General features: G+C 41.4%; 1 protein-coding gene and 1 long non-coding RNA gene across 2 annotated transcripts in view; one reads left to right on the top strand and one right to left on the bottom strand.

Moving 5' to 3' along the window:
* Positions 1-12,009, top strand: part of LOC310650701 (maestro heat-like repeat-containing protein family member 2A) — a gene marked incomplete at its 5' end in the record, with an annotated part of 44,322 nt that extends 32,313 nt beyond the window's left edge. Inside the window, 7 exons of the mRNA XM_083379472.1 lie at positions 300-454; positions 6,641-6,839; positions 7,840-7,995; positions 8,211-8,351; positions 9,090-9,192; positions 9,489-9,554; positions 11,801-12,009. Coding sequence (XP_083235598.1) covers positions 300-454; positions 6,641-6,839; positions 7,840-7,995; positions 8,211-8,351; positions 9,090-9,192; positions 9,489-9,554; positions 11,801-12,000 — 1,020 coding nt within the window. The 3' untranslated portion in view covers positions 12,001-12,009. The remainder of the gene's footprint in view (positions 1-299; positions 455-6,640; positions 6,840-7,839; positions 7,996-8,210; positions 8,352-9,089; positions 9,193-9,488; positions 9,555-11,800) is intronic.
* On the bottom strand, positions 888-2,990 carry LOC310648620. Its single transcript, XR_014494120.1, has 3 exons — positions 2,805-2,990; positions 2,226-2,649; positions 888-1,038 (listed from the first exon to the last, which is right to left on the bottom strand). It is a non-coding gene; the product is annotated as an uncharacterized lncRNA (long non-coding RNA).
* Positions 12,010-13,604: the final 1,595 nt, after the last annotated feature.

Raw genomic sequence — 13,604 nt, 5'->3', positions numbered from 1 at the left:
CCTGAAGACTTCCAGTAGCAGCTGTTTTCTGTCAACCAAAAATACCTCCATCTTATCTGGATTTAATTTAAACTTTGCTACCAAGTCAAAATCTTTGCAGGTTTAATCCTGAAGGATTACGATTTTAGCATCTTTCTAAAACTGAAAGTTGCTGGTGAATTGGGGGTATTTTATAGAGCTTTCTTAGAAAGAATAAAACTTAATTTGTTTTAGGCTCACATTTATCTAAATACATTCCAGTCATGAAGAAAAACCTGCAGATATAATTTCCTTGATAATGATGGCTTCTCCTTTTTCAGGTTCACAATGTCGTAGATATCATTTGTTCCTTTTGGCAATATTCTGAAGACTCAGCTCAGCGCCACTTCCTGGCCCAGGCCATCTGCATTTTGGCTGAGCATCATCGCAAAGCAGTTTGTTTCTCTCTCCTGGAGCAACCCTTGCTTCAAGACAAGTGAGTGGTAGGCATAGGGCTGGCCTTAACCCTTGGGTAGAAAGGCATGGAGTGGTCACAAATCAATGAAATATGTTACTGTTGTATTTTTATTGCCTGACAATCCTGGATATTTCAGCATTTTATTTTATTTTTTTATTTTAATTCCATTTATATCCCGCCCTTCTCCGAAGACTCAGGGCGGCTTACAAGCTTAGCAGTAGCCTTCATTCTATGTATAGGCCTGCTTATTAGGGCTTTCACACACACACTCCAAGCGGCATTATTACAAAGTCAGCTTAACTGCCCCCAACAGTCTGGGTCCTCATTTTACCTACCTCAGAAGGATGGAAGGCTGAGTCAACCTTGAGCCTGGTGGGATGCAAACCTGCACTAATTGCAGGCAGCTGGTGATACTTAAGGAGGCATTAGCCCACTGCTCCACCGAGGCTCTTTTATATTCCGCACATTTTATGTTTCACACAAAAATGTCATTGTAGGTCTTCCTTCTGCTTCAGCAGTCGTAACGATCTCAAATATGGAAAGAGACTGTCTCTTTTCATCCATCCACTGAATTGATTCACATAACCTGCTAAACCTCGATCCTGGGTTAAGAAAAACATCATTCATAGGTGTGCAACCAAATTACTTGTATTCAAATATAATAAGACAATAACTACATCCACAACAATTATGAAGCATCCTGTTTTAGTCTAACCTAGGTTAGCATGCTGTGAGGATCCAGCCAATATATTGAGAAGTGGTACGATCTATGCCAAGGAATTACAGGAGAACTCAACTATCCTTTTAGGTTACTCTGTTTATATGAGGCAAAGGCTGGGGGAAGCTACATATTTTTCACTTATTTATATTGCAACTGGAGCAGAAATCTCCCTTCTTTGTTAATTCATTTATAACATGTCATGCATCTTGCTGGTGTTCTATAATGGTAATGACCCATCACCATTTTTTTATTATGTATGTTTTCAAAAATGGAGGCAAATCTTGGCACAAGATGCTTTTTCAAGTTCTTCTCCTTGGCTAAGGAGACTTCCTCTTCTTTGTTTAATGCCTGCTTTAATTTATATCCTGCCTTTCATCAAAGGCATTCAAAACATTGTAAATGGGAGTTGTTCTCATGTTCTGTTCATAAACTCAGTGAAGTAGGTTGGACTGGGAGATTGGAGCAGGGCCAAGTGAGTTCCCTGGTCATATTAAAATTCCCAGTTCCAGTCTAACACCACCATATAAATCAACATAACCCTGAAGAAATAGTATGTAGAGGCCACCTTTGTTCTCCTTACTTAGCTTATTAAAGAACCAACCAAGAAGTAGGAAGAGTAAAGTGGAAGAGCAGAAAAATTTTGAGGTCCTAAAGAGGAGGAGGAGGAGGAGGAGGAGGAGGAGGAGATGATGACCACTAGGCAATGGTCAGACAAGAGTCACTCTCCCTACTGTCTTGGACTGTAAAGCCGAGGAGTAGGGGAGATATTCGTTCAGACTTGCATGATTCTTTTACTGTAACCTTACAATAAAGGTAGTATTAGTATTCATGGTTTGTGCTGTTTGTTAGGATTGTTTCCAAGAGCTGACTACAAGACTTCCAGCTGCCCTCCTCCTGGGACATGGGTCCTGGGAATATCCACGAATGGTAATTCTTGGTACTGGACTGGCAGACTACTATTGCTCTAACTTGTCAACTTTTTTCTATCTTCAGAGTAAAGAAGGAACTGTGGGCATCACTTGCAATTTATAAAAATAGTGGTCCTTCTGTCTTGAAGTGTTTACTCACCTGGATGAGAATGGAAAGAAATAACACCCGCAGCTGCCTTTGGGTGAGAGCTCTGGACAGTGAGGGACAATCAGTTCATCCAAGGTGGGGAAGCTGATTTTCTGCGGATGTCTGGGAAGAACGTGGAGTGACTAGACAACTCATTTCTTGACAAGTTGGGAGAATTGCATTGTCAAAGAGTTGTTGCTAGCCAGGGTCAACAATACAGGGGTAGGTGGACCAATGATTGACCCAAGACAAATACACTTCAGATGTTCCATTCAATCTCTGTCCTTTTCAGGGTCTTGAGGCTCTCCAGGACGTAGTCTTGGCTTTGGATGGTTCTGCCACGTTGTTTCCATTACTGACAGAGCTGTGCTACGTTCTTCTGCAGCAGCTCAGCAAAGATCAGGATGATAAGATGCCAGTGTTCTCTTTTTCTCCTCTAGAAAGCAATGGGAGACTTGAGACAGAGTACATGACGCCTCACGGGTAACATTGTGCCTTTCCTAAAAGTAGACGGCTTCTTCTAAACCCCTCTCTTTCACGTTTCTGGCACTTTCCCCCCTTAATACATGTTTGCCAGGAAAGTTTCATTACCTGCAATCTGATTCTTGCAAGATGTTGAAGATTTGTGTGCCACTGTCCAGCAGCCATTAATTGGTTAGCAATCTGTTGTCTGGAGAAGAGGCCTCTTGACAATCATCTGGGGGAAATGGCTTCATGGTTTTCTTCTAGCAATAATTAAGCTGCTTAGTTGTGTTTCCACTTAATTATTAATTTATTACAATATTTATTACAGTATTTACCGGTGTTGCTGCACTGATAATGGCAGGGGTCTTTGGTTTGGGCGATAAGGTGCGTTCCTGCCATCTCTTAAAAAAGCATGGTTCCATAGGAAGGACCAGGATCTTTCTAGTGGAAAGGCATGAAAGAACCAGCCCTGTCCTCTTCCCTGTTCTGCCATAGGGTGGTTGTTGGTGGGACTTTTAATGGAGCCATTGTAGTTTTAAGCATTTGCTGTTCATTCAAGTTGTGTGAGTGCTCCCTCTTTTTATTTCTGTCTAACTGCTGCCATTTTCAATATAATTTGTAAAGCTGGAACATAAAATGTGGACTTAGAATGGCTCTTCCAGATGGGGCTTCAATCTGATAAAGAACTGTAGTAAGCCTGCTCTGATTAAATGAAGCTGCCGCCGATGCCTTGTTCCTTTTTCTCATGCCATTAAGGGAATAGCAAGAGCAGGAACAAAAATCAATACCCTCGCACTTGTTTGCAATTCCTGCTTCTAAGAGGGGAAATCTATGCTTTGGGGTGGGGAATTCAGCTTGCCTATAGCATGCTGGCTTACCAAGGAGCCCAAATGCAGAACTCTTCGCATATCACCATCAGTAATATGCGAGGGGCACAGAAATACAACAATACGTATCTTTTTAAGAAGTGGAAAATGGATATGTTCATCTGGGAACCAGAGTGAAGGGGGCAAGACTGTCTGGCAGCTGAACTGTGATTGGCAGATGGCATCTTGCACATAATGTTGTCTGTGCTCATAGCATCCAATACCTGCAATGACATAATTCAAATTTTGAGAATAATTTATTTTAGTATCTGTATACAAAGGCAAATGCCTTAAATTCAAATGGATACACATTAATCTCTAATGTGAAATAAAGTAAAACAGTTTCCTCTTAAAACTGAAGCCTGCTTGCTTTATGATCTCTTTTCCTTTAAATTCAATCATATCTCAAAACATTCAATCAAATCATTCAATTTGCCTTCATTCAATCATATCTCTTATTTGGGATCTGAGTTTGTTTGCCTGATTACTTGCCCAGAAAAGATTGGCTTATTTGGGAGGTTAATTACATTTATACTCCAGCTTTAAATCTAAGAGAAGAAAAAGATGCAGTTCAAACCTAGAAGCTGAGGATTCACCTAGCACTGCCTCTTGCTGCAATCTGTAGATCTGCTTTCCCTGACTTGAAACACAGATGTCTTCGAACTATCTACATTCCTAGTCAAATGGAAAGAAAATTTGTGTGTTTTAATCCCAGCCTTTACAGAGGTTACTAAGATGAGGAAGGTTACTGTAAATTCGTAAGGTTCTCCCTTTTATTCTGCAAATGCATTCTTTGTCTGTCCCCTCCCTGTGGCTGCTCTTCTGGCTACAGGACAGTTAGGTGCCACTGACTTGAACTTGACTTCTGGTGATGAGTAGATATTTGCCATCTTGATTTATTCAGATTACTATGAATAAAATTTGCAAATTGTTTTTCTGTCCCTGCTGTGTCCTTTGCATTCCAGGCTGGCTGTTGCGGTACTGCAGGCTGTGTTCAGCAGAGCTGTGCCAGAAATTGCAAAGGAACTGAACTCTGGAAAGACCTGGAACTTCCTGAGGGACCCCAGTAGCAGCCTCAAAGGTGTGGCCTTGTTGGCAAGGTAAGGAGCATTTCCCTAACATTGGAAATTTCCATTTTTTTTTACTCACGACAGGAAAAGTCATTCTCTAGATCTTTACAAGTAAACCAAAGAACTAAGATAGATGTTCTTAAGTTGGTAAGGTCTTGCCATTACCAAGGGCTTAGATTTGAGCTCAGCGTTTTTTTAAATCTGAAGTTCTATGTAAAAACAAAACAATTCCACAATGTCTTTTGCTTTGAACTAGCACGTTCACCCCTGGAACTTGGAATTTGAAATACGATGAAAATGAAATTACACAAAGTAATGGCAAAGTTGTCATATTTGAACATTGAAAGGGTTCAGAGTTATAATAAAAAGCTTTTGGAAGATTTGGGGAAACCAGTTTTGGGGTAATTTTGAGAAGAGACAGATCCTTTGATACCAAGTTAGTCGGCACTTGATTGCTTCCTTCATCAGGGCCTTGATGCACACAAAGAACCCCTTTTTAGATGGGCTACTCCTTCGTCTCCATTCTTCTCTGCAGTCCTCCAGAGCAACATCTAGAGATCTTAGCCTGATCTTCTGCACAGAGGTGAGATGTTATTTCAGGCAATGCAAGATAAAAAGAAATAGGAGAAATGGCAACATAGGGCTGGGGTGTGATAGCCTTAGTCTTGTGGAAAAGGGAACAATAAATAAATCATGTCCCATTGTAGAAATAATTAAGAAATATACTGTATATATATATTTTTTTCTACTATTTTTCAGTGGGGAAAAATAATGAACTATTAAAACATCCAAAAGTAATGAACTATTAAAACATCCATTTCCAATGGCCAGTTTGAAAATTCAGTAACTGTCATTTTGGTGTTCCAGCTGATAGGTCATCCTCTCCTGAAGAAACCAGAAACGCTGGACCTTCTTTTGCATTTATTACTAACCCAAGTTCAAAATGGAAACTATCTTATGCGTATCTTGTCAATACGAGGACTGGGGAACATGGCAAAGGGTGCTCCAGAGGAGGTAAGCCAGAAAGTGCAAAACTGAGGCATCTTGTTGTAAACAGGAAGGTGAGGGAGAGGAACAATCATACTGTTGTGATTCAGGGTCAGCCTGTGGGTTCGGCAGTTGGGTCGGATGACTCAGAGGAGGAGGGGGGTGTTGAAGAGCTTGCTGAGGGGGTTGAAGATCTTGCTGATGAGAGCCCTCAGCCAGGCCCCTCCCACCTGGTCACCACGGAGACCCAGCTGTGTGAGCCTGACAGCGTGGATGAAGATGACCCACAGCTGGCCCTGTTCAAGGACGCCCGACGCAGGAGGCAGTCAATCAGGAGTAAACAGAGGAAGGCAATGGGGCACCTCACAAGGAGGCAGAGAGAAGCCACGCCCTGAACTGTATAAAAGGGGAATGCGTGGGAGGGCTGGTTTGCTGAAGGCAACCGCTTGATTAGTTCCTGTTTCATAGCTCCTGTTTCATGGTTGGTGTCTTGTTTTGCTCTGTTTTATCTTAATAAATTTGGCAGGCTTAATTCCAGCCTCTTGCCGTTTGTAAAGGGGTTGTCCCTGCCTTTTCTGCAGGGCCGGTAGCAGGCTGGTACAGAACACATACTCTAGTGGAACAGGGACTTTGTGGATTGCGTTAATAATATGGATTTGTTGGCAGTGATTGGCTGAGCTGCTCTTCTCAGAGGGAGGTTGGCCAGGCAACATAATCTTTGGCTGCCCTTGACTGAGCTGTTTATTAAGGGGGACCAAATAAAGAACAAAGAAGTTGTCTGAAGAAGGAATAACCCAAAAGGGAGAGGAGTCCAAGAAGGTGTGTTCTCAAAGATGAAAGAAAGAGGACACTACTAAGAAGGGAAGGAAAACGTACAGTAGCACACTGGACCTGTTAGTGGGAAAAGAGCTTCTGGTTATCATATTGACCTGAAATAGTCATTCCACAATCTGTTAGTTACTTTTAAATACCTTCTGCTAATAATAGATATTAGAAGTGGATTGTAGGGGATAAAGGCAGTCCAGGCATTGACAAATAGAAGAATTGTTTCACAGGCAAAGAAGTACCAGAAAGCTTTGCTGAAGCCTCTTATCCAAGCTCTGCATGACAACTCCAGCCCAGAATTAGCCACTGAAAGTCTACATACCTTATGCAACTTATGCAGATGTCTTGGGAAGTGGCCTGCAGATTGTACTTTCCAGATCGTGGTCAGCCAAGCCTGTGTGCATCTCCAGCATGTAAGTTAGGCCACAGAAGGATCATTCTCCTGTTATTATTTTAGTAGAAAAATGTTGGACCAGGTCCTAAACCAGCATTATATTTCCAACTCTCTCCAGGGAGTTTATAAGTGGAGTTAGAAAGGAAGAGTCTTCCCTTTTGGTTGCTGTCCAGCAGTTAGTTGTCATTGAAAACAACAGTTATTCCTCCTCCTCCTCCTCCACCTCCTCCTCCTCCTCCTCCTCCACCACCACCACCACCACCACCACCTCCTCCTCCTCTTCCTCCTCCTCCTCCTCCTCTTTACTGAATTTTACCTGAAGACACTTAAACCCACCACTATTACTACAACTTATGACAACAAACATCTTGCAATCAGTTACTCATTATAGGAATACTTCTACTCAGTTATGAAGCTGGAATTCCACCTTTCTTGTGGGGAAGGTTGAAGCCTACATTTAGAGTCAGTGAAATATTTGGGATGTTATATAGAGGAAGCAGGAGGAATATGAAGGGGAAATGGAGGCAATCAAAGTATAAAATGATAAATATAACATGTTAATGGGGGCAACCAAACTACAAAGTAATAAAGTGATAAACTATAAACATTCACCATAAATGTTGGTACTAGCTGGATCCTTAACAAATTCTCCATTTCTCATAATAAACAGATATTTCCCCTCTTTCAACTCACACTTTCCCATATTTTATATGAAATAAAAGGAGAAAGAGTTTGACAGGTCCGAAAAAATGACATTGTGAAAACAATTTTCCAGCAGCAATTGTAAAGCCCACTGAAATATCACTGATAACAGGAAAGAAGCAAGAAGTCTGCATGAGTAGACTTGGGGAAGGGCACATGTATTCAGCATATCATATGTTGTGCACCCCTGATCTTCTAGCAATAGAGGAATTGCCTGGTTCTACCCCAACCCATCTTGGGAATGGATATTGAGTTTCCTGCTGTCAAAGGAAACCTTATTTCCTGAAGATGGGCTTAATTTCTCCTCTCTTTTGCAGGCAGATGATGCTGTCCGTGCTGCAGCCTTTGAGCTGCTTGGTGAACTGGCCAAGACAGTTCCACTGAGGTTTTCCAAGTTTTTTGCCAAGAAAGTGGGAGGTGCTTTGGCTGCCCTCATGTTACACTTCCATGATCCTTGCCCACATGTGGCCCAGGTTTGCTTGGGAACAATACAACCTTTCCTCTGCGCAGGGCACTCTGTCCCTCCACAACAGGGCTTCTATTGAGATTTCAGATTTCAATTGCGCTAGCATGGGCTGAAATGTAATACAGTACTGGGCTGGCAGAGTGCCATTCCTGGGCTAGGAGGCTTGGGTCTAAATAGCAGAAGGGATGTAGTATAGTAAACCTGCCTGTCTTTTTTGCTTAGGCTTGCCAAACAGCCTTTATCGCATGTGCTCCATTCCTGGGTCTGTGTGGACTCTTAAAAAGTACAAATTCAGAATTACTGCTGGTGGACCTTTTAGATATACAACATTCTCACCTCATGGACAGAATTTGTCAACAGCTGGTAAGCAGACAAATTTGAGCCAGGCAATCTCTTTTGGCATGGCCAGGTAGCTTAAACTTAAGCCTAGGTTCCTTGTGGCAACCATATATGAATTTATTCCTATGTCTTTGCAGATCTTCTTACTAGGTATTACTACCTCACATGCTGAACTAATTACAGTGATAGTTCACATTCCACATTTGAATTCTAAGCTGAATTCTAAACCAATCAACTGAGCAAGTTTCACACAATGTGCTAAGCCCAAGAAAATCTATCCAAGATTAATGCCAATCAAGCTTAGTATGTTGCGTAAATGTACTTGCCATACCATTACCTCAGCTTGGTAAGCATATTTCTGAACAAAGTCTTTGGGTCAACTGAGAGACCTGTACTTAAGAAAAACAATGAGTAAAAACTACTTCTACAGTCCTGAGGAAGAAACTTAGAGATATCTTTTGGCTTCCATTTTCTGTAAATGTTTATCAACTTCTCTTCAAACCAAAGTGGACTTGAGCTAATGGCCGTGAGGCTCTCAAGGTTAAGTAGGAGTTGAATGGGTCGATTGCTTTTCGTAAATTGATATATTATTACAAAATAGTTTTTTGCTTCAACACATTGTAGATTGTTTTCAAAGCTGATCATGCCTCCCTTCCTTCAAATATTTTTTCTTTTTTTTAAGAAAACCTTGTCACACTTTCCAAATAGATGACAATTTCTTCTTCTTTCTTTCCTGCATTGCCTTTCTCATTTGTCCCTTAGGCTCAGAGAAACCCACTGCTGCTGGAAACTGTCATGGCAGAGGTGGCTCAGTATATAGGTTGTAACTGGGAAGGAATCAGGCTTATGGCTTGCAAGCTGGCAGGTAGGCCATTGTGGCTAGATTTCCAAAATACTGTAACCCTGTGCCCAAGTTAACAAAACTGAATAAACCATAACGTGGTACCCTGGTTTACACATTATGTGAAGACTGTCGTCAGGCTCGCTACAATGCACTGAACTATCCAATTCTGTATAAGCTAATGGTGGTGTTCACGCATGTTGATCCTCAAACTACTCAATTCCACTTTAGCTTAAGACTGTGAAATCCACATCTGCATACTGCAGGCATGCACGTTTATGTCTTGTGAGAAAGAGGCCTCTTTCTTTTATTTATACTAGGAATTCTTGTAGAGAAGGTGGAAACCCAGCATCTTGGACAGTTTGATGTAGAACAGCTCTTACAAGGTGAGCATTGTACACAAAGTTCTTTGATTAGAGCAGAGGTAATAATAATAATAAAAAAGTTGGAAGGGAACTTGGAGGTCGTCTAGTCCACCCCCTGCTCAGGCAGGAAACCTTATACCATTTCAGACAAATGGCTGTCCAGTCTCTTCTTAAAAACTTCCAGTGTTGGAGCATTCACCACCTCTGGAGGCAGGTTGTTCCACTGGTTAATTGTTCTAACTGTTAGGAAGTTTCTCCTTAGTTCTAGGTTGCTTCTCTCCTTGACTTGTTTCCATCCATGCAGAACTATATTCCAGACACAGGTTATAATGGTTCGTTGAAGGTCCTGTTAGAGACAACATTACCAAAGATGTATTCGATTTAAATATTAACAGTATTTTAATGATCCCACTCCATGCATTTAACCATTTTCCCCTTCCATCACATTCATGCTAAAATCTATTAGCATTTTTAGAAGGGTCTCATAAGCCATATGTTGATCTAAGAGAGGGAGCCTGATGGAAAACCAAGCACAAAACAGTAAAAGAGAGATCAAATAGATCATTACAATATGGATAAAATCCATGGCCATGTGTGATATACCATCACTGGGATTGGAATTATTATTCAAGTTTCCCATCAAAAATCTTGGTCCTTGTTTCTTTCTTTTTTTTTATTGAAAAGTTTTACAGTACATTTTATCTTTAACAATCCCCCCTCCCTGCACCCACCCCTACCTAACCCTCCCTATCCCTCCCCCCCATTCCCCCCTCCCCCCCCCGACTTCCCAGAGCTAAGTACAAGGTATAAAAGCAAAGAACAATCATAAACATCCATATGCTAACAACAATAAACTATTAATTCTATCGCACTCTAGCTCATATGCAATGACTACAAGCAATACTAATATTACATATAAAAAGAAAAAAAGAAAAGAAAACTTATTCAAATGCTAAATGAAACTTTTTAGTCCCATATTTGTTCTGGATATAATCAATCCACTTTTTCCACTCCATAATATAACATTCTTGCGAATGATCTTTCAAGTAAGCCGAAATCTTTGCCATTTCCGCCAGGTCAGAAACTTTTAGAGTCCATTCTTCTATAGTCGGCAGTTCCTCCTTTTTCCAATATTGACCTATTAAGAGTCTTGCTGCTGTAATTAAATTCAACATCAACTTAATGTCCACAACAGTAGCATCTGTAATTATGCCCAATAAAAACAATTGCGGACAAAACTTTATCCTTTGCTTAAAGATCTTCTGCATATTCCACCAAATTTTATCCAAAAAGCCTTAACCTTTTTGCAGGTCCACCATATATGAAAATACGTTGCATCTTCGCCACCACACCTCCAACATTTAGGTTGATAATTCGGATACATACTTGCAAGCTTTTTAGGATCTAAATGCCATCTATAAAACATTTTATAAAAGTTCTCTCTTAGGTTTTGGGCTTGCGTAAATTTTACGTTCCTCACCCAGATCTTTTCCCACGTGACCATTGTAATAACTTCTTGAATATTCTGGGCCCATTTTATCATACAGTCTTTAACAAGTTCTGTTTCTGAGTCAATATCTATCAATGCACTTGGTCCTTGTTTCTTGAAATCACTGTTTTCCTCCACCAACACAAACAACACAAAGGAAATATTCTAATCTGCTAACAGTAAGCAATAACTAAATTATACCTGCACTAAAAATGTACTATAATTGTGCTTGTAGAACACGCTATGTTATTAAATTAATATTTTGGGAAGATGTGCACAATGCAGTGAAACCTAACTTTTCCTAACACGTTGGGTTCACACAATATAAGCTTTACACCTGGATTAATAAATTGCCATGCTCATATACTGTAACATGCAGTGCTGAAGCTAATATTGTTACTGCAAAATGGCTTAACGCTATGGTTTGGTTCACACAGTCCACAAAGATATGGCTTGGTTTGCACAATCTACCAAACCATAAATTATCCAGTTGATCCTTAGTCTAACCTCGTGTGTGGTACAAACCCAAGCCGTGGAATTAATTTACCCCAGAATTCTACCATGACCTGACATAGCTGACTAACAAAAAACCAAAATAACCTTTAACTTGAAAGGGAGTCTGATTAAATATGAATTTCAGGCTAAAGTTGCAAGGGATGCATAAATAGCTTATGCACAAAAGACTTTTCTCCAGATGGTAGGAAGGAGGACCCATAAACATGGCAGCCAGTTAGTTTTAGCTAACCTGTCTCAGTGCTTCTCATCTCACCCTTCACAGCTCTACACTCTGCGAGTCGTGATCCCAGCACCACTGTGATCAGTGCAGCCTTAGAAGCCACTCACACTATCCAGCAGAAATGGCAAGAGGGCCAGACGAGGTTGGCCTCTGGACACCAAAGGAGAGCTGTGCTTTTGGGATGGTTCTTCAGGAGGCAGCCCAAAAGAACCCTGGGAGCTGCAAGGCCTAGGCCAGCTTAAAGACAAGAACCATCGGAAAAGAAATGGAAATATAGCCTCTTTCATAGTTTGTGTGAGTGGTGGTGTGTATTTTCCAAAGAAGCATCCTTTGGTCTCTTGGCCATTTACCCTTCAAACTTGAGAAGCAGCAATCAAGGAAATGAGTGGGGTTTGTGGAAGGGATTCACTGAGATCTCTGTGCCTTTTTCTGGTTGTCTTTATTGGGGTGGGGGTGAAGGGGGGTGGAGAGAGGATCTGGTGTCCCAGGCAGAGATCACTGATCTAGAAAGTTCGAACCATTCTTGTGAGGGAAGGAATTAGCTGAGCTGCTGAAGAGGAGAAGCAACAAATGGAAAAATAGCTTGCAGCAAGTTCCTGTGATATGTTCAAAGTTACTCACTCAACACTGCAATATTTGAGTATTTCCATACAGCTTACACTATTATCTAAGCTTTCCTAAAGTAATATAAAATACATTTCGGTAGGTAGCAAACATTGACATATTAGTTGACCTACCAGTGTCCTTGCTGCCTTGCAAGATGCTTAATTAAAGATTGTTGAGCAATCTTGAATTCTTCCTCCATTGCATCTGAGAATATGTAGACATTAGAGCTGACTACTGCTGAACCCTATGACAGATTGGAGCAGGTAAGAGAGCCTTGAAATTCATGGTAAACTCTCCTGGGAAACAGTTGAGAATGAAATAGATAAGATTTTCACTTATGAGCCTGGTTGTGTAGTGGTTATTGCAGGCTAACGTTGCCCACAGCCTAGAGTTTGGTCCTGATGGGGCTCGAGGTTGATTCAGCCTTCTATCCTTTTGAGGTCAGTATAATGAGGACCCAGATTATTGGGGGCAATATGCTGACATTGTAAACCGCTCACAGAGTGCTGTAAAAGCACTGTGGAGCAGTATATCAATCTAAGTGCTATTGCTCTATGTAAAGAATTTCTCAGATGAGAGTGGGGAAGAAACTGAAATGGGTCAAGGAGTTAGTAGGATGGAAGTTGCTGTCGGAAGATGCTTCCAGACCAAGTGGTACTGTATGTGGGTGTTTTCAGACTGCTGATGATATGTAAGTCCTGAAGTAAACTAAGACCATTGAAGATAATTCCTGGGAGATTCCAAAGTTCACTGAAGAGACACTGCAATATAGGATCACAACAATTAGGTACAGAAATGAGGAAAACAGAACTGAAAGACATTACCAATTTTTACTTGACATATTCCTCTGTTCTAGTCCTATTAGACCTCTCAGCGGCTTTCGATACCATCGACCATGGTATCTTGCTGCGGCGTCTCAGGGGATTGGGAGTGGGAGGCACGGTCTTACAGTGGTTCTCCTCCTATCTCCAGGGACGTTCGCAGTCGGTGTTGGCAGGAGGGCAGAGGTCGACCGCGAGGTCTCTCGTTTGTGGAGTTCCTCAGGGGTCGGTCCTCTCGCCTCTCCTGTTCAACATCTATATGAAACCGCTGGGTGAGATCATTCATGGCTTTGGAGTTGGGTATCATCAGTACGCTGATGATACCCAACTTTTTCTTTCGACCCCAAACCACCCCAGTGATGCCCTCAACGTGATGTCCCGTTGCCTGGAGGCGGTTCGGGTCTGGATGGGGAGGAACA

This window comes from Vipera ursinii, assembly GCF_947247035.1.
Source record: "Vipera ursinii genome assembly, chromosome: 1".
Taxonomy (NCBI): Eukaryota; Metazoa; Chordata; class Lepidosauria; order Squamata; family Viperidae; genus Vipera; species Vipera ursinii.
Note: the sequence above shows the minus strand (reverse complement) of the source record. Positions and strands in the feature narration are given on the sequence as shown.